Raw genomic sequence first — 19,352 nt, forward strand, 5'->3', positions numbered from 1 at the left:
AGTAATTTCACTTGACCAGTAGCTAAAAGACAGTTTTCACAGGGACTTGAAAACCACTGGTCCAGTGGTTAAGACTCTGTGCTTCCACTGCAGGGAGCACAGGTTCGATCCCTGGTTGGGAAACTAAGATCCTGCATGCCGCGTGGTGCAGCCAAAAAAAGACAGTTTTCACATAGTACAGAGTGGATTTTCATTAATCACAGCAAGAAATACTCAGCCTAATTCTCTCTGCCTTAATGGCCAATAGTGACCACGGTTGGAGGGACCGAAGTCCTCTAAGAACCTTCCACTAGCTCTTTCTAGAGCTGGAAGCTGTTTCTTCCATGGGGGGAAAGGCAGGAATTCTTTGAATCTCTTATAAAGGACTGAAACCAGGCCAACAGCACCACAGGCTGTTAGATGCCCCCTCACATGCTTTGGCACCATCCCTTCCATCAACAACAAGACCACCAATGCTGCCCGGATGCAGAATGGCCCTAGACCTCCACCTGTGTGCACGAGAAGGTGCCGCCGTCAACTCCTCACCTGGAGAGGGAGGGGGGCCGAGACTGGGCTGTGACGCTACTGTCCTTTCCAGGCACATGTCACCTTCAAGCCCACGGTAGCACAACAAAGAAAATGCTCCAACTGCTCTGAGACTGCGGTAGATGGTGAGCTCGTGGTGGTGTATGATGTGAACAGAGAGGAGAAAGTCGGTGAGCTTCGGGTGAGTGAAAACAGACTCTGGGAGAATGGCCCCGCCAAAGCCAAAGAACTGGTTTTTGTTGAATAACACCCCCCTTCCCCCCAACCCCCGAATAAATCTCGCTGGCCTCTGGGTAGTTCCCAGCTGCCCAGGCGAGTGTCAAGGCTGCAGACAAGGGACTAAAAGCATATTTCTCTAAGTGTCACTGAGCATTTTATGTCAAGATAACTGAATAAAGGCCATTGGGTCTCATGCCTTTGTCCCAGGAAGGTATGTCTAGGCCTCGAATGAAGAACCATAGGAAATCACAAACGGGAATTTTCGATAACCTTCCAAGGCCCTTTGCAATGAGATGATCAAAGAAAGCACAGAGATTACATTCCTTGTGAGATTTCTTGAGCATTTCCCTTTCCTCTTTTGTCACGTCTTAGATGTGTGTGCATATTTCCCTGTGCTAAAGTAATGAGGCCTTAGTAGCCAAGAGCCTGTGCTTCTCTCCAGGGATGGGGGGTGTCGGGAAGTGTCCACAGCTACACACCTGACAGCTGGACACTGTAATGTCCTGTGGGAAGCAACCAAAGGGCAGTGGAAAGAGAATGAGGTGAGCCAGTCTTTAGCACCTACAAGAGAAGACAGGGGGTGGGGATCAGGAATCCAGCCCCTCCCATTAACTTCTAGAACAACCCAGACTCCCTGGGGTGCACATCAAGGTCCTTCATGGTTTGCCCGGTGGGTTCTCTGCCCTAACTCCTTGAATCCATCGTGCTGAACCACTTATAGAGCCCTAAGTGTGCCAAGGGCCGCACTGTCTGGAAGTCTTTTCCCCGGCCTGGCCCCCACCCCCCAGCTCAGTCCAACCCCGACACAGGCAGCCTAACTGCAAACTCACGAACCCACGTTCAAGTCCAGCGTAGATGCCCTTCCCCTGGGGAAGACGCCTCTGTCTGACTTAGATGCACCGGCACTGGGGGTGTTCTTGGAGCCTTTTATTTTTCCTGATCACGGACTTAACACACTGTGCTGCAAATTGCCTCTTTATTTGTCTGGGTCCTTCATTGCCCGCGAGCCTCAGGAGAGCAGGGACTCTTCCTGATTCACCATCGGTGAGCAGTGTTCCTGGGACAGAGGCTCTCGATGAAGACTGGGTGGGGTGGAAGGAGTGGAGGGAAATAGCCTGGGAGGTGAACTGCTGAGAAGGCTCAGACCTTCGCAGGGAAGGACAGAGTGGGAGCAGGAAGGAGCAAGGAGAAGCAGGGGGACACCAAGCGTCTGTTCTCTCCTGTCCCCTGTGACCACCCCTCTCCTCTCTCAGTCCCCAGACCTTCGTCTTCCTACATTCCAAACATTGCTAATGGTTTGGCTCACAAATGTGTTCTGGTTTCCAGGTATTTAATGGATATTTTGTCCACTTCTTTGCTCCTGAGAACATGGACCCAATTCCCAAAAACATCCTCTTTGTCATCGACGTTAGTGGCTCAATGTGGGGAATAAAAATGAAACAGGTAAGTACCCCAGGTGGGCAGTGGTACCTGGGGCTCCCTACGTTTTCTGATCCTCTCCTGATGATGCAATTGTTCAAGGCCCCTTCCCACAGGGCTTGTCTCAGCTTAGGCTGCTAACAAAGTCACACAGACTGGGTGGCTTCTGAACAGCAGAAATTTATTCAAAACTCACCTTTTTGAAAACTTTCATCTCAGTATAACCTCTTCTCACTCTGCTCACTCTTCTGCTTCATATTCTTTTGGTTCTTCTGCATATAACACTTTAACACCTCGCCATTGTTCATGAATAACTTTGACATCACTATATGCATATATTTTCTAATTATGCTGTAATTCCTTGAGGGTGGCCCTCCTGTCCCACATCTTCCAGTTCAGAGTTCAACATAGGCTTACTCAGTGTTAATAGTATAGATGCAATTCTAAACAAACAAGGAAATTTCCTATTTTATTCATCAATCTATCCATTCAACCAATTCGAACCACCAACTAACCATTCATTCATTCAACAACCATTTCTGACCACCCAAGTGTTCACTACTGTTCTAAGGATCCAAAAGACGGAAAAGACATGGCCCTGCCCACTGTGCTTCTACCCCAGTCCCCGGGTCTCAACAGTGGTGTTTTTGACAGTTTGGGCTGGCTGATCCTTTGTTGTGGGGACCACGCTATATGTTGTAGGGTGTTTAGCAGCATCCCTGGCCTCTATCCACTAGATACCAGTGGCACCCACCCTCCCAGTCCTGACAATCAAAAATGTCTTAAGACATTGTCAAATATCCCCTGGGGAGAAAAGTACCCTCAGTTGAGAACCACTGCTCTAATACAAGAGTTTTTTCACCCCTCCCTCCCTCCCTCCTTCCCTCCCTCCCTTCCTTCCTTCCCTCATTTAACAAGTATTTATTAAGCACCCACTGTGTGTCAGGCACTTAGTTCATCACCGAAGTCTGAGATGACTATTACACACCCAAGTGAACGTGTTAAGCAGGCTGTTGGCTCTACAGCTCTGCTGCTCAGAGGCGAGATATTGAGATAGACACTTAGGAGCCACCAGTATGTAGAAGTTATTCACAGCCATGAGACCAGTTGGGAACATCAAGGAGTAAGTGTAGATAAGAGAAGCAAACTGAGTCAAACTTACACTATTCCAATAATTAGAATAATCTGGGGAGAAGACGAGGAACCCGCAAAGAAGACTAAGAAAAAGTAGCCAATGAAAGAAGAAGAAAACCAAGAGTGTCCAAGGCTCTGGAAGAAGACGAGGAAGTTATATTAGGAGAGAGATGTGACCAGTTGGTCCAAATGCTGCTCAGATTGAGTCTGGTAAGATGAGAATAGTCCACCGGCTTTCACAACAACCTTGACGAGCGACGTTTCCGTGGAGGGATGATGGTGAAAGCCTAAATGGAATGTGTTTCAGAAGGAATAGGAAAAGAAGATTTGGAGACAGTATGTGTAGGCAGTTCTTTCAAGGCATTTTATTGCAAAGGGAAGCTGAGAAATGGGGCAAGTGGGTACATTATGAGGTTTTTTAAGGAATGAGAAATGATAGCATGTTACTCTGTTATGGAAATGTACCAACAGAGGGAAATTCAAGATGCAGGAGAGGCAAAGGGCAGTTGCTAGAGCCGTGTCCTTCAATAGACGAGAGAGAATGCAGTCTAGGTCACATGTGGATGAATTTGCATTAGGCGGAAATACAACTACTTGTTTTTCTACATTACCAGGCGGGAAGGAAAAGTTTATGGGTACAAGTACTGGCAGGTGGGATTTTATGGTGGTGGGAGTTGTGGAAGTTTTCTTCTGATTGCTTCCATTTCTCAGTGAAGTAGGAATCCAGGTCATCAGCTGAGACAGGAGAGGGGGGTGCTGGTGGTTTGAAGGGGAAGGAGATGGGAAACAATAATTACGTGGTAGTGGATGAGAAGGCTGAGTAGATGCACTTGAGAAATACATTTGATTTTCAGACACCACAAAGGGGACCCCTGAGGCTCATAATCCTCAAGTTAAAGTCAAGTTAGTGAGACTGGTCATGCATGACAAAATAAGACAGTAAAAGTGTAAGTATCAAAATACAGACAATACATGTTCAGAATACAGGAGAGGTAGATCTGTGTTGACTCAAGTGGATTTATATGGTTTTCTGGAAAAATTATAGCTTGAGCCACTACTTGAAAGATGACTAGGATGAATTATTGGTCTTCCTCATTTCATCTTAGGCTTAGAGCTTATGTATTAAGACCCTTCTCTATTCTCTCTCAAAACAGACAGTGGAAGCGATGAAGACCATATTGGATGATCTACGCGCTGAAGACCATTTCTCCATGGTTGATTTCAACCACAATGTTCGAACCTGGAGAAACGATTTAGTCTCCGCTACTAGAACACAGATTGCAGATGCCAAGAATTACATTCACAGAATCCAGCCCAGTGGAGGTAAGTAGGTTTAGCCCACAGCCCAGTGAGAAACTTCCATAGGATTCAAATCTTGGTTCACTTAAGAAATATGATTCCCTACCCCAGTGGTCTTTGCCCAGTCTGCACTGCTCTGCTTTAAATAATACATTTATTATTAAACAATGAATACTATGGTCGTGGTGAAAGCATAATCCATACCCCATCCCACACACGTTTTTAACCATTCCATCCTCAGAAAAGGGTGTCAGGAAGTGATACTAGCCTTCTTATGACACGCATAGCAAGAGAAAGACAAATACCATATAATATCACTAAGATATGACACAAATGAACTTATCTATGAAACAGACTCACAGACATAGAGAACAGGCTTGTGCTTACCAAGGGCGACAGGGACGTGGGGAAGGGATGGACTAGGAGTTTGGGATGAGCAGATGCAAACTAGTATATACAGGATGGATAATCAACAAGGGCCTACCGTATAGCACAGGGAACTATATTCAATATCCTGAGATAAACCATCATGGAAAAGAATATGAAAAAGGAATATATATATATGTGTATATGTGTAATATATATATGTATAACTGAATCACTTTGCTGTAAAGCAGAAATTAACACAACATTGTAAATCAACTGAACTTCAATTTAAAAAAAAGAAAAAAATCACATATCATAACACATAATTGTTTACAGAACAGTGTCCAAGTATGTCAGCAAGGCTGAATTAGGTAACTTCAGTTTGGTGGTTAACAAAATGACTGGTGCTTTGAAAGGGTTAATTCATCTCTAAGGGAACCATTGACTACAAAGTGAATATTTTATTCCACTGGGGAATCTGGACCAGCCTGGTCAAAATTTAGAAAGCAATCAAATGATGTGGGTACTGAATAAACTATACATAAGTCATCACCAAACAGATGAACCTGAACCCAAGACGTGATTGTTTCTGTGGAAAGTAAGAGTATGTAACAGAACAGCACATTCTACGGCTTTCACAGGGACGAATATCAACGAAGCACTGCTGCGGGCCATCTTTATTTTGAATGAAGCCAATAACTTGGGACTGTTGGACCCCAACGCGGTCTCGCTGATCATTTTGGTGTCTGATGGTGATCCGACAGTAGGCGAGTATCATTTACATTTTTAGTGATAAATATTTTTACTCTTGTTGCTTGGGAACGTGATTTGCTCAAAATGGGAACTCAAGTGGCATTTGCCTGAGTGTCTAAACCATTTTAAAGCCATGCTTCCTAAAAGAAGGATTCTTTTGACCCTGAAGCATTCACTCCACTTAAAGCAGTCCCCAGACGTTTTGGGGGAGGACGCTCTTGAATGCCTCAGTTTCACCTCCACAATGTGGGGAAACTTGCATTTGAATTTGAGTCACATACTCTGAGGATTGCTGATACATACTAGTGCAGTGTGTTTATTTCCTCAACGTAAGGTGTGCGAGGTGGTGTGTGATGAGGATGTATCCTCTGAGTCTGCAGTCACCTGTTCTCCCACTGTTCTCCAAATTTCTCCCATGTACTCACTGCACCTGGACAGGTTACTTCTCTCTGATGCATCCTGTGTGTTTTCTTATCCACACAATGGCTTGCCATCTCCCTGCTTCTATTACATATACTGTTATTTTCATTTGCTTCATTTGCGTCTTTACACGGACAAGCATCAGTGAGAGTGAATGCTAGATTGCGCTGCAGTCCGTCTTGTAGACAAGGATGTACCTAACTGTGCCTGACACAGCTCAGTGGAAGGAGAACCAGTGATGCAATCCTGACAAGGTACCAGAGTTCTAGAAAGAGGGAGAGCGAGGCAGAATGGCAGTTGTTGTGTATTTGTCGTAGATTCAGTGCTTGGGTCAGATGACTTTTAAAATTCAATTTTAGAATAAAATCTTAAGGAAATAAGCTTAAAAAATTGTCAGCTTCTTACACCTGACCCTCAACCATCCAGTTCCTGTCCCAGGAGACAGTCACTGATTACCAGTTTCTTGTGTGTCTTTCCAGAGATATTCTATGTGTATCTGTATACTGTACGTACATATACACACAAATATATGAAAATATAGACACACACATACATACATGTGTACAGATGCATCCTGCATATGCTGACCTTCACCTTGTTTTTCTCCCCTTTAAAAATGTGCCTTTAAGATCATTCAATATAAACACATAAAGAGTTGCCATGTTCTTTTTTATAACTGCATAGTATTTCAGTTTGAATATACCATAATTTAACCCATCTCCTTTATTGGTGTACATTTAAGTTGTTTCTAATGTGTTGCTATTCCCAATAATGTTGCTATATACCACTGCCCGTCCTTCATTTCAACATGTATGAGGGCATCTCTAGGGAAAATTCCTAGAAGTTGAGTGACTGAGCCAAAGCATAGGTGCATTTTGAATTGGGACAAATTTTGCTAAAGTGCCCTCCGTGCGTTTTCCCAAATCTTGATAGCATTGGCTTCTCACTCCTTTCCTTCCTGTCATCATCTTTAGGGGAATTGAAATTGTCAAAAATTCAGAAAAACGTGAAGCAGAACATACGAGAAAACATATCCTTGTTCAGTTTGGGGATAGGGTTTGATGTTGACTATGATTTTTTGAAGAGACTCTCCAACGAAAACCGTGGGATTGCGCAAAGGATTTATGGAAACCAGGACACTTCTGCCCAGCTCAAGGTAACTTATTTTTCTGTTCTTTTTTTTTTTCTTCACTTGAAATCATTCAACTAGCAATATCTGATGCCTAAAAGAAGATGGCTGAATTTAAGTAAAAATTGTCATTATGTCAGCTATATTAGGTCACAAGAATCGGGGAAGTGTTCTATTCCTTTCTCATGCACCCCACCCCCACTTGTACACCTGCAGTAACAGTGAGATGAGAGGCGGTAAGGTGATGGATACCAAGTTCCCTACTCCCTGAACAGGTCTTGGGAGACACCATCACAGCTTCTTGTGTCTCTCCACTCCCGCTAAGCCGTCGGTCCTCCTAATCGTCATGGGCACTGTTCTCCCTTTAAAGTACACTGGCATCTTGGAAATCAACTTTCTATAATGCAACACAAATCAAACTATAGCCTGTACATTTCCTTAAATATAAAGGATATCAATTACTTGTTTATTTTGACTAAATGGACAAGAAAAAATGAAGGAGAAGAAGAATATACTTTACTCCACCCTCTGTCAGTACCAGGTACCATCTATCAATAGCAGGCACCATATTTAAACCTGGGGACAGGTAAGAGACAGGTTCTAATCTGGGGATATCCACCCAGCTGACTTATTATGAGAGTCCATGAGCTTTTCATGCTCGTCATAACGGAAAGAAAATATGCTAGGCTCTTAAGTCAAGAGTAATATTCTTAACAAAGTTTTGATCGTCTCTGTTTCAGTTCATTGAATAACTATGAGAATTTTCCATAGCTTTCCACAGAGATCCTGGGAGAATAAATTGAGCGGTCTGCTAAGCACTTGAAGAATCTCAGAGAAAAATGCTTTAGATCTATAAAGTGATATGAAAATAATGATTTCTCTGTTTTTTTTCTATGAATTGTAGAAATTCTACAACCAGGTCTCGACTCCCTTGCTCCGGAATGTTCAGTTCAACTATCCCCAAACGCCAGTAACAGATGTCACTCAAAACAGTTTCCATAACTATTTTGGAGGCTCAGAGATCGTGGTGGCAGGAAAAGTTGACCCTGATAAATTGGAGCAGTTACAGAGTATTATCACTGCAACTTCGGTACTTCTACTTATCTGCTTATTCTAAAAATACGAATTATCCCCTTAGTATACAAGAGACATCTTGTATATTAACAGGCTGATACTCTGACTTCCAAGAATCATGTGGGTATAATACAAGCAAAAAGCAAAAGGGAAGGCCTGAGAATATCTGTGCCATCTTCCCAACTATTGTGTAAATCCTTACCTTTTTCATCCCAAACTCTAGAGGTTGGCACTTACTTCCTCTTGTGTATTCTTTTGGATTATTTTGCATTCCCCTTCAAGTTGCCTGCTACCCTGATTCACTCACAGTAGATCCTTTGGAAAATGTGAATTGATTAACTACAATTCTGCCCCACTGGTGTCTTTCAACTGAACCTTCCATTGTCCAGGCTAATGCAGAGTTAGTCTTGGAAACCCTGGCCGAGGTGGATGGCTTGGAGGATTTTCTATCCAAAGACAAGCATGCAGATCCTGATTTCACCAAGAAATTGTGGGCCTATCTGACCATCAACCAACTTCTGGCTGAACGGTAAGAAGACCGTACACCACAGGGATTTGCAAAAGCAAAAGAGTTGCCTTGGATACTTGACATAATAGACAAAAAAAAAAAAAAAAAAAAAGAGTTTGGAACGAAAAAAAGCAGCAAATTATTACAGGGTTTGGAGTATTCGTTTCCACTGGTTTCAGGCAGTTTTAACTCAAGCTGGGTTCACTCTTTTTTTTCTTGACATATAACATGCATACAATAAAGCATGTGAAGTGCATTCACTTTAAATGTACAGTTTAATGAATTTTTATGCACATCACCCACGTAATCAGCACCCGATCCAGATACAGAACAGTTCTTCCGTTTCTGAAGTCTCCTTCATTCTCCTTTCCACTCAACACCCACCTCCCACCTCGAGTAGAAATCACTATTTTGACATCTGTCACTATCAATTAATTTTGTCTATGATGAAATTTCATATAATGATACAAACTGTATTTTTTGTTTCTGGCTTCTTTCACTCAATGTGATGCCCGTGAGATTCATCCATCTCATTGCTATGGGTATCAGGAATTCATTTGCATTTACTCCTGAAAATAGATGATTGTCCAAAGAGAAATTTACGATTATGCAATTCTGAGATCACATAAGGAAGGGCTTCCTATAGGTACCTATTTCATCTCTGGCTTCTCAGCTGACTGGTATTTAAATGCTCCAATATAAAAACCATATTTCTAGAGTAATGTATGGTTCTTTGATCATGTGCATCAGAATTACAGGGGCTGTTTGGATAAGAAAATTACTGTTCCCCAGCCCGCCTCCACCTATTCAATCAGATTCTTAGGAAGAGGGAGCAGGGTGGTGTGACCGGGGCTGGGAAAATGAAATACGGCTGCATAACTGTGCTCAGAGAGAACATCCTTAATGTCAGCAAGATGATAAAACAGACACAAGATTGTAAGCTGTGGCTTTAAAGTAAGTGAGAACTGTCCCTGCATCTTTACAGAGGCAACTGGATGCATGTAAAGGTATATAGCAAATTGCTGCAGCCATTAAATATTGATTTTTAAAAAACAATCCCTGGGCTTCCCTGGTGGCGCAGTGGTTGAGAGTCCGCCTGCCGATGCAGGGGACACGGGTTCGTGCCCCGGTCCGGGAGGATCCCACATGCTGTGGAGCGGCTGGGCCCGTGAGCCATGGCCGCTGAGCCTGCGCGTCCGGAGCCTGTGCTCCGCAACGGGAGAGGCCACAGCGGTGAGGGCCCGCGTACTGCAAAAAAAAAAAAAAATCCCTGTAAAGTGGATCACTGGTTGCCAGGGAGCAGTGGGTGGAAAGGATGAACAGGCAGAGCACAGGGGATTTTTTAGGGAAGTGAAACTACTCTGTATGACACTATAATGATGGATACCTGTCATTATACATTTGTCCAAACCCATAGCACGTACAACACAAAAGTGAACCCTGGGTGATGATGACGTGTAGATGTAGATGTATCAACTGTAACAGATGTACCACTTCTAGTGGGAGATGTTGATAATGGGGGAGGTTGTCGGGTGGGGAAGGTGCAGGGAGTATACGGAAAAGCTCTACTTTCTGCTCAGTTTTGCTGTGAACCTAGAACTGCTCTCAAAAATAACTTATTTAGACTTGTTTCCAAGGGGGAGGGGGTCGGGGGAGGGGTGGAGTGGGAGGTTGGGGTTGAGCTATTACATCTGCTAAACAACAAGTTCCTACTGTATAGCACAGGGAACTATATTCAGTATCCTGGGATAAACCATAATGGAAAAGAATATGAAAAAGAATGTATATATATATGTATAACTGAAGCACTTTGCTGTACAGCAGTAATTAACAGAACACTGTAAATCAACTATACTTCAGTTTAAAAAAATAATAATGTGTTTAAAAATTCCTTAAGACTGCATGGATAGGCAAAATACTAAGCTTCGTGAAGCCAGTTAATTCTGTTTTACCTCATGGTCCCCAGGGTCCCAGTTAGACCCAGAAGTGGTGGAGTTAAATCTAGTGATGCTGTCCAATGTCTCTGTTTCTGAGTACAGGAGCCTGGCTCCTACAGCTGCTGTGAAAAGGAAAATTACAAAAACAATCCTGCAGATGTCTCTGGATCACCATATAGTGACCCCCCTCACATCCATGGTGATTGAGAATGACGCCGGGGATGAACGCATGCTGGCAGACTCCCCTCCACAAGACCATTCTTGTTGTTCAGGTGAGTCTGCCTACCTGGTGGAGAAATTTTTCATAAGATGTTACAGAAAAACCCAAACGAACTTTTTGGCCAACCCAATACTTTTTTATAAGCCTAAGTCCTGATAAGCCTTGTTGACATAGATAAAAGTAAACAGGAATGGAACTTGGTTACAGCAGTGGCAGTCACTCATCTGAACTTCTTTGAAGTCATATACAAAACTCATATAGAATCTAGTACTCAAAAAAGTATTTTTAATGGTCTATCAGATGACAGGTCAGGCCCTTCTCCAATCCTGTTGAAAGCAAAGAATTGAAAACTGTCTGACTTACAAATAGATTTGTTTCCTAGACATTGGAGTTATTCCATTTTGGGGCACTACACCGATTTTCAAATGGACACTTAGTTCCCGGGAGGCTTTTGGTGAGGCAGGCAGGAAAAAGGTGTGCCTTCCATTTCTAAACTAGGAGAAAGGGGTTTTCTTGGGAAAATATATATGGAAGCTAAGAAGCTCAAAATTGCCATAAAAGCTATCCATGATCTCTGTGTCTTGTGGAATGTCCGAAGGTACACCCAAGGGCACGTGTGCCCACATTTAGAAGAGCTTGGTTTACTCATCGTCTTCCTTCCTCCCTTTCTTAGGGGCTGGTCCTGTTATAACAATCTTGAGAATGACCAGCATTCACTGGAGGGGTCATTTTCTGCATTTTAAATTCTGTCCAAGTGAGATGTCAACTTTATGACAGTGGTCCAGGCTTCAAGAAACTCTTACTTCTGACTTCCAGTTACAATAGCCTGGAGCCTCACAGCTAAATTTATGCAGGGAGAAACTCACGCTAGATGACCTGGCATTTATAGGTGATTTTATATCCCCTGGATAAAATGCCTAGGTGAACTGGCATTTTTTTCTCAGAGACAAGGAGCTGACTGCATATCAGAAAGCCAAATGAATTTTTTGCAACCAGTAGGGGATATTGGTTGGTTGGGAAACTAAATCGTTCAGATTGATTGTTTTGTTTTGTTTTCTTTTTTTATTGAAGTATAGTTGATTTACAATATGGTGTTAGTTTCGGGTGTATGGCAAAATGATTCCATTTTATATATATATATGTATTTTCAGATTATTTTCCATTATAGCTTATTACAAGATATTGAATATCGTGTTATACAGTAAATCCTTGTTGCTTTCTGATTGTCGTTTGGTGAGTAGATAGGAATAGATCCGAGAAGATGCTGTCCAGAGTCTGGCTGGACCTCATCTCCCCAGTTTATGGTGAAGGCACAAGGTCCTTCCGCAACCTCCGAGGGCTGGTTCCTCCTACTACAGACCCTAGCACGGGACCCAGACTCTGCAGAGAAGCCTACAGCAGGCCCTCACAGCATGATGACAGAAGGAGCTGGAAGATAGAGAACTCAGGAATAAAAATAATGGGAGAAAACCTTAGCTGAGAACCTCTGGGGTCTGTCTGCATAAAACAGATTCTTGATATTGTAAGCAATGTCCATGGAAAAGTAAACCTGGAAACTAATGGATACAGTTTTTTCTATGCAGGTGCCCTGTATTATGGCAACAGAGTTGCTCCAAATTCACTCCCACCTTGGGTGAACCCTTCACCAACACCAATGGTCCCAATGCCCGCGGTTGGCGCTCCAGTGCTTGAGACAACCCCTCCTCCACACGTGATGAGAGGTAAGGGAACTTCCACAATGCTTCCACATTCCAGATCTCAATTGGACCATAATGCCGTGGAGCATTTGTATACGTTTAAAAAATCCTGGTAAAACTGAGAGCCTTTTATAGGCATCGACGCCTTCCATGGAAAGAAGATGGCCCCATGTATTAGTCAGCTTGGGCCACCAAAACAAAATACCATAGACTGGGTGGTTTAAGCAACAGAAGTTTATTTCTCCCAGTTCTGGAGGCTGGGAAGTCCAAAATCAAGGTGCCAGCAAGGTACATTTCATTTTCTTTGTTTGTAGGCGGCACCTGTCTTCCTGTGTGTTCACGTGGCCCCTTTGTGTATGCACTGGAGAGAGAGATAGAGGGCAGGCTGTCCAGCGTCTCTTTTATTAGGGCACAAATCCCATCATAAGGGTCCCACCCTCATGACCTTGTCTAACCTTCATCAGCTCCCAAGCTCCCACCTCTAAACACCATCATGTTGTGGTTACAGCTTCAACGTATGAATTTGGGGGGGACAACGCATTTCATAGCACCCCATTTCCACTGTACGAGGCAAACCCTCTGGGATGGAAGAGATGCACCTCTCGTGTGGGGAGGGCCAATGGGTATCAATGGAAAGGACATCTTCTTTAGAGATTGTTCATGACACTCATTTGAACTTAAGTAACTTAACATTTCTGCACTTCACTTCCTTCATTTTGAAAACAGGCATCATGATACTTGTGTAGCTGTAAGTATCATGATGTAAGCTACTTACATAGCTGTGGATTAAATGTGTAACCATCTGTAAAGAGCTGGCATGTTATAGTCACTCAATAAATAGGTGTTTTGTTTGTTTTTGGCCACACTGTGCAGCATGTGGGATCTTAGTTCCCCCAACCAGGGATCAAACCTGTGCCCCCTCCAGTGAAATCGCGGAGTCTTAACCACTGGGCCACCAGGAAACTCCCTAAATAGGTGTTATTATCAATTTTATAATCAAAAATACTTGAATGTTGTTTCCTATATAACTGCATTATCATACATTATTTTGTGGAGTTGTTTGTTAATTTGCTTACTTGATTTTAATCAACAACATATTTGAAAATCCTAGTTTTGCTCAGCATTTAAAAATCTTTCTACCAGTGGTTTCAGTGGTAGGCATGGGTAGCAGATGCAATCGTGTGAAAGCCAAGAAAACAAATTTCCTCGCGAGGGTCCTGACAGCTGCAGCTGGCTTCCTTGTGCAGATTCTTTCTTTGCCTTCTGGTTGTCAACCTCTGCAGGGTCTTATTTCTCAACCAGAGAAGAGCTGCCTGGGGGAAATAGGAAACTATCTTCTCTCCTGTTCCTGGTCTGCACTATGCCTTTCAGTGAAAGGGATTTCCACTGCCTACACATTGGCTGGTCCCGTGTAGAAAGCTTGTGCCCCTTTTCTGCCTTTTACTTAGGAGTAAATTTCAACATTCAAAGAAGGAGCACATCCCTCTCCCTCTTGGAAGGTCCAAAGTACCAGCTTAACTCGGGTGGTTTGCAGTTTAAATATCAGAGTAGCATCTGGTGTAGCTTCTTAGAAATGTGCTGCTTTTCTAGACTGCTTGGAATGTAAGACTCTTCTATCCAGAAATCCTCAGAACTGATTTCTCAGCCCTGTACATCTACCACTCACCTGACATCGAATTATAACAGAGAGAACACAGCAAGGACTTTGAATGGATATTTATGATATATTTAAATATCTTTAATAAGTATCTTGACAGAGATATTTTAAAACATCCCACCTCTACGACTTAGCTCTGAAATTGTTATTTGTGGGCCCAAAGTGATCTTCTTCTTCATGCTTTCATTGGTGGTGATGCTTCAGACAGAGGTCCCTCCACTCCCCTCCCACATCACCTCCAACTATGGAGCTTTGGTGAGGGGCTCTGCATGTGACTCTCAGAAGTGACGGCCCCGTAAAGTGGCACATGAGGAGGGAATCTATGTGTCCAAGGTTGCTGTGCTTGCACAACAGCCATTTTTACTATGTGTTTCCAACGAGTGGCTTCTGAGAGCAAGACCTGATTGCAGTGACAAGTTCATGAGTCACTTAAACTGCTGCTTTGCAAAATAAAACTTTCATAGAAACACGTAGAGCCCAAGCCAATTTATTTTGAAGTGTGCTTCTCAGTAAGAATGCAGTGCTTGCTCCGAGTTTCGTCTCTGCTGTATGAGGCAACCAAAAGGACAAGGTCTTGAGAGTCAGACAGTTCTGGGGTCAAACTCTGCCCCCATGACCTTGGCCTGGACACTGAAACATCTATAGGTCTCAGCCCACCTTCAAAATGGGGATGATAATAACCTGCAAGGTGGTTCTAAAGTAGGTTCCTGGTTCCTAGGAGAAGCTCAGTAAACACTGGCTAGTCTTACACCCATTAACCCCAGGTCCTCACTCTCCCTCCAACCTGATGAGAATGGAAGGCTGCACAGACTAACTTCAGTATGATCTTTTGTTTCTGGTAGACGTCTGTCAACTCATTACGGCAGTACTGATTCGCTGCTGCTCACCGAAAGGTCTGATGGATGGGATTTAGGTTCATCAAAATGGCAAAACCCATCATTTTTTTTTTTGCTGTACGCGGGCCTCTCACTGTTGTGGCCTCTCCCATTGTGGAGCACAGGCTCCGGAAGCACAGGCTCAGCGGCCATGGCTCATGGGCCCAGCCGCTCCGCGGCATGTGGGATCTTTCCGGACCGGGGCACGAACCCGTGTCCCCTGCATTGGCAGGCGGACTTTCAACCACTGCGCCACCAGGGAAGCCCCATCATTATCTTTAATGAAAGCAATTTCCTTCAAGCCAAGTTATCTCAAAACACCCTATTTGTGTAGAGGAAAGAAGAGGCTATCATAATAAGATGATTTTTTTGATTAAAGAAACAAAGAGCTGGGAACCTTTGTTGCATGTTTTAATGATGCCCTCTCATGCCCAGCTCCTACACAAAATCAATTAACCAAGGATTTATTGACTACAGAGCATGAGCTTGGTGGTGTAAGGGGTGCAAAGAAGTACAAGATTTTCTTCCAGTTCTGGATGAGTTTATCCTCCATTTCGAGTTCCCAAACACACACTTGAAGGAGCATATCAGGATGGTTGGGAGAATGGGCATGTAATCAGACGGCATGGCTTTGCATCATAACTCTGCCACTTATTAACTCCGTGATGTGACCTCGGGCAGGTCACCTGTCCTCTGCAGGACTGCGGTGAGAATTAGTTAATATTTGCAAAGAGCTTTTTGATAGCATCTAGAAAACAGCAACCTCTCAGACATTTGTTAAAGCACAGTAAGGAACAATTTATTCATGATGGGTGTAGGGACCACTGCATTGGGGTATTGCAGTGCAGGAGGGAGATTAGACTCAACTCTGAACACACCATGGGAAAGTGGGAATTTACAGACAAAAACCAGGCTGAGGTCAGTAAATGGAATATTACTAAGAGGAAACATCAGTGGAAAGGGGGGGGGGTTCTGGTTAAACTAACCTAACAGGATTCTTGCTGAAGGCAGGCCAGGTAATCAGACCTCACTTGAGGACGGTGGCGGGAGGAGGAAACTGAATAGATAGCAAGGGTGATCAGATTTGGAGGGTGGGGCATTCTAGCTAAACCTACTTAGTAGGATTTTTGCTAAAATTAGACAATGCAGAGAGGAACATGGAAGTCCAAAAGTTGAGGTCAAACTTGAAGAGTTCAGGGAAGCCTGAGTAGAGTTAGTCCCAGGAGAGAGTCTCTGTCACTCCTTCATTAAATAGTTTCTCTCTTGAAGGTAAAGACCATGACTTATTAATAGCTACACCAAGCGTTGCATAATTCAGAGTTTTGCACATGGTTTGGTTTTTTTTCTTACCAAATATTTGTTGAATGGGTAAACAAACAAACAAAAAAGATCGGCCAGAATAATGGTGTCTAGTAACAAAGGAGTACTTTCTTGGGAATAGCTTGATCCTTCATTGCTCTTGGAAGTGATCAATATTAGTCTGTAGGCCAAAAGGTAATATTATGTCTTTTTTATTTTTATGCACTGTGTATGACTACTTAAAAATACAGGTATTTTACCTATCTATACACACAGTCACTGTATATACACATATGTAGTACATTTGTAGTATATATTATATATATAGTGTGTATGCTTGTGTTTCTTATTCCTTATGTCTTATTCATTTTTTTCCTCTCTAGCCTAGAATATATGTGATAGCTACAAAACGAGTCTACGCTATATTTGTAAGATAACCTAGAACTCTGATGGCAGCTCCATGAGGAAGGGACAGCACTTGGACCACTGGGTCCCTGGTGCCTAGAACAGTACCTAGCATATAGTAGGAGCACAATAAACATTTGTGGTTGTGAAATTAAAGATGTTCAGGAATAAAATACTGTTCAAATTAATCTTCCTTTCTATGATTTTGTTTTCATTTTCTTTGTATATTTTCCAGTTGAAAATGACCCACACTTCGTCATCTACCTACCAAAAAGCCAAAAGAATATTTGTTTCAATATTGACTCAGAACCTGGAAAAATCCTCAACCTTGTTTCTGATCCAGAATTAGGTAAAATAAAAAGATATTATATTAGAATTAGACTACTAGATCATGGTCATTCGTCACTGTCACTACCTGGGATTTCTTTCTTTCCTGCCTTAATAAAATCTTATATATATATTTCAAACTAGTCTTTTCAAACTCTGATAGTGAGAAATGAATTATAAATATATTCCTAATTATTTGAACTATTATAGATAAAATACTCTGAGTATGAACTAGCAGAACTTGTGATATGATTCATTTAAACCATAATAAAGTAGTTATAAAATGAGAATTACAGAGGGAAAAAATGCTATGTAAATCCTGAAGCTAAATAAAATAATTTTCCCATACTGTCAAGTTTTATAAATTTGAATTATGGTGCCCACATGTGCAAAAAAAAAGAAAAAAGAAAGAAAGAAAAAGAGCGCACAAGAGAGAAAAAAACATTTTTTTCCTTGCAGGGATTTTGGTCAATGGACAGCTCATCGGTGCCAAGAAGCCCAAGAATGAAAAACTAAGCACCTATTTTGGGAAACTGGGATTTTATTTCCAGCGTGAGGACATGAAAATAGAAATCAGCACCGAGACCATCTCCCTGAGCGGGGGCTCTCGAACATCCGTCTTGTCCTGGTCCGACACAGCCCACGTCCTTAACCAGAGGCAAGTACAGTTACATCCGAATTAGGGCGTATCCTTGACACGTGACTACATCAACAAATCCAGACGTGCGTGACACAAACATAAAACTCAAAATCATCATTTAAATGGGAAGAAGTCAAGGTTCAGAAAAAATTTTGTTACTTCCTGCCCTGCTCCCAGCAGTAGAGTCTATGTGTTTTGGTCACGGTGTGTCTCAGTGCTAGCCTGGCGCCTGGCATACAGTAAGTACTCAATAAGTACATGTTGGACGTGTGAATGAATCCATCAACTGAAACCCAGCCCAGTGTGTCAGAGTGCTCAGAAACACTATGATTTTGTCCTATGAGTAATATCTTCCCATTAGTATCTGTTCATTGTTGATACGGAAATGTATACATTGACAGAATTTCAGCGCTGGGAGATAAATCAACGTTCTGTGGCCAAAATGTTGTAAAGCTCTTAGAAAACTGGTGGGATTGTACAGAGCAGAGTGAAGTCATATTAGGGGTGGGAGAGGAATGACATTCTAAAACGAGTCTGTTCTGGAATCATTAATTCCTTTTTGACTTCCCACCAGGGTGCTTGTCTCGGTGAAGAAAGAGGAAACTGTGACTATCGCCCTGGATAAAGAGATGTCCTTCTCTGTTTTACTTCATCGCGTTTGGAAGAAGCATCCCATCAATGTCGACTTTTTGGGGATCTACATCCCCCCCACAAACAAGTTTTCTCTTAATGTACACGGGTTGATAGGTAAAGTGTCCGTGGACCATCTGGCAGGTGTGGGACTGACCACCCTAGGTCTTGAGCAACTTTGGCTCAAGGTTAGAACATTTGGTTAGAATGTGGGAAAGTGACAGGCATGGACTCAAGGGTTCAGGGAGGACCCACACTCTGTGCCCTGGTCTTAATTTATGAAGGTGCCTGAGTGACACACAAAGAGGTCAGTGTCAATTGACAGAGTGTAACGTTTACCGTTGCTCGCGGTTACCATAGAAACATGAGACACATCTCACCATGCAGGGCCATGGGGAGGCCAGGTTTGGGTCAGGAACCAGAAGCAGGAGCAAGAGATAGGTCCAGGCCAGAGCCTTCACTGGGGTTTCTGTGGCAAAGACAGGACAGAGCAGGATAGTTTGGGGTTGGCTAGCTTAATAATTTCAGTGGGCATTGGGCTACAGGGTGGTCTTTCCTTGCCTGGCACCTGGCCCTGGAATGATTCCTTCTGGGGCTCCTAGGCCAGAGAGAGGAGGTCTGGCTCTGGATTGGTTCATTTGCAGATCCCCACCATGCTCCCGGCTGAGTCTTTTACTCTCTTTCAGAATTGGCTTTCCCAGGGAGGGGCAGTCTCTCCCCAGCCAGACAGAGTTTTTAAGATGTCAAAACATCATAATATACAAAGAATAAAAAACAAGATTCCTACAACCCAACACAGCAGTGCAGGGCGACTCGTAA

At 43.0% G+C, this 19,352-nt stretch overlaps 2 protein-coding genes across 2 annotated transcripts in view; one reads left to right on the forward strand and one right to left on the reverse strand.

The window, feature by feature from the left end:
- ITIH2 (inter-alpha-trypsin inhibitor heavy chain 2) overlaps positions 1-19,352 on the forward strand; it is a 37,042-nt gene that overhangs the window by 14,916 nt on the left and 2,774 nt on the right. Inside the window, exons 8-19 of the mRNA XM_060095414.1 lie at positions 578-706; positions 2,071-2,187; positions 4,452-4,620; positions 5,604-5,729; positions 7,110-7,291; positions 8,169-8,354; positions 8,728-8,867; positions 10,886-11,055; positions 12,587-12,724; positions 17,172-17,285; positions 17,723-17,921; positions 18,478-18,650. Of these exons, the coding sequence (XP_059951397.1) occupies positions 578-706; positions 2,071-2,187; positions 4,452-4,620; positions 5,604-5,729; positions 7,110-7,291; positions 8,169-8,354; positions 8,728-8,867; positions 10,886-11,055; positions 12,587-12,724; positions 17,172-17,285; positions 17,723-17,921; positions 18,478-18,650 (1,843 nt within the window). The remainder of the gene's footprint in view (positions 1-577; positions 707-2,070; positions 2,188-4,451; positions 4,621-5,603; positions 5,730-7,109; positions 7,292-8,168; positions 8,355-8,727; positions 8,868-10,885; positions 11,056-12,586; positions 12,725-17,171; positions 17,286-17,722; positions 17,922-18,477; positions 18,651-19,352) is intronic.
- The window catches only part of KIN (Kin17 DNA and RNA binding protein), a 51,400-nt gene continuing 51,004 nt past the window's right edge, over positions 18,957-19,352 (reverse strand). The window contains exon 13 of the mRNA XM_060095416.1: positions 18,957-19,002. Coding sequence (XP_059951399.1) covers positions 18,991-19,002 — 12 coding nt within the window. The 3' untranslated portion in view covers positions 18,957-18,990. The remainder of the gene's footprint in view (positions 19,003-19,352) is intronic.

This window comes from Mesoplodon densirostris, chromosome 4, assembly GCF_025265405.1.
Source record: "Mesoplodon densirostris isolate mMesDen1 chromosome 4, mMesDen1 primary haplotype, whole genome shotgun sequence".
NCBI lineage: Eukaryota > Metazoa > Chordata > Mammalia > Artiodactyla > Ziphiidae > Mesoplodon > Mesoplodon densirostris.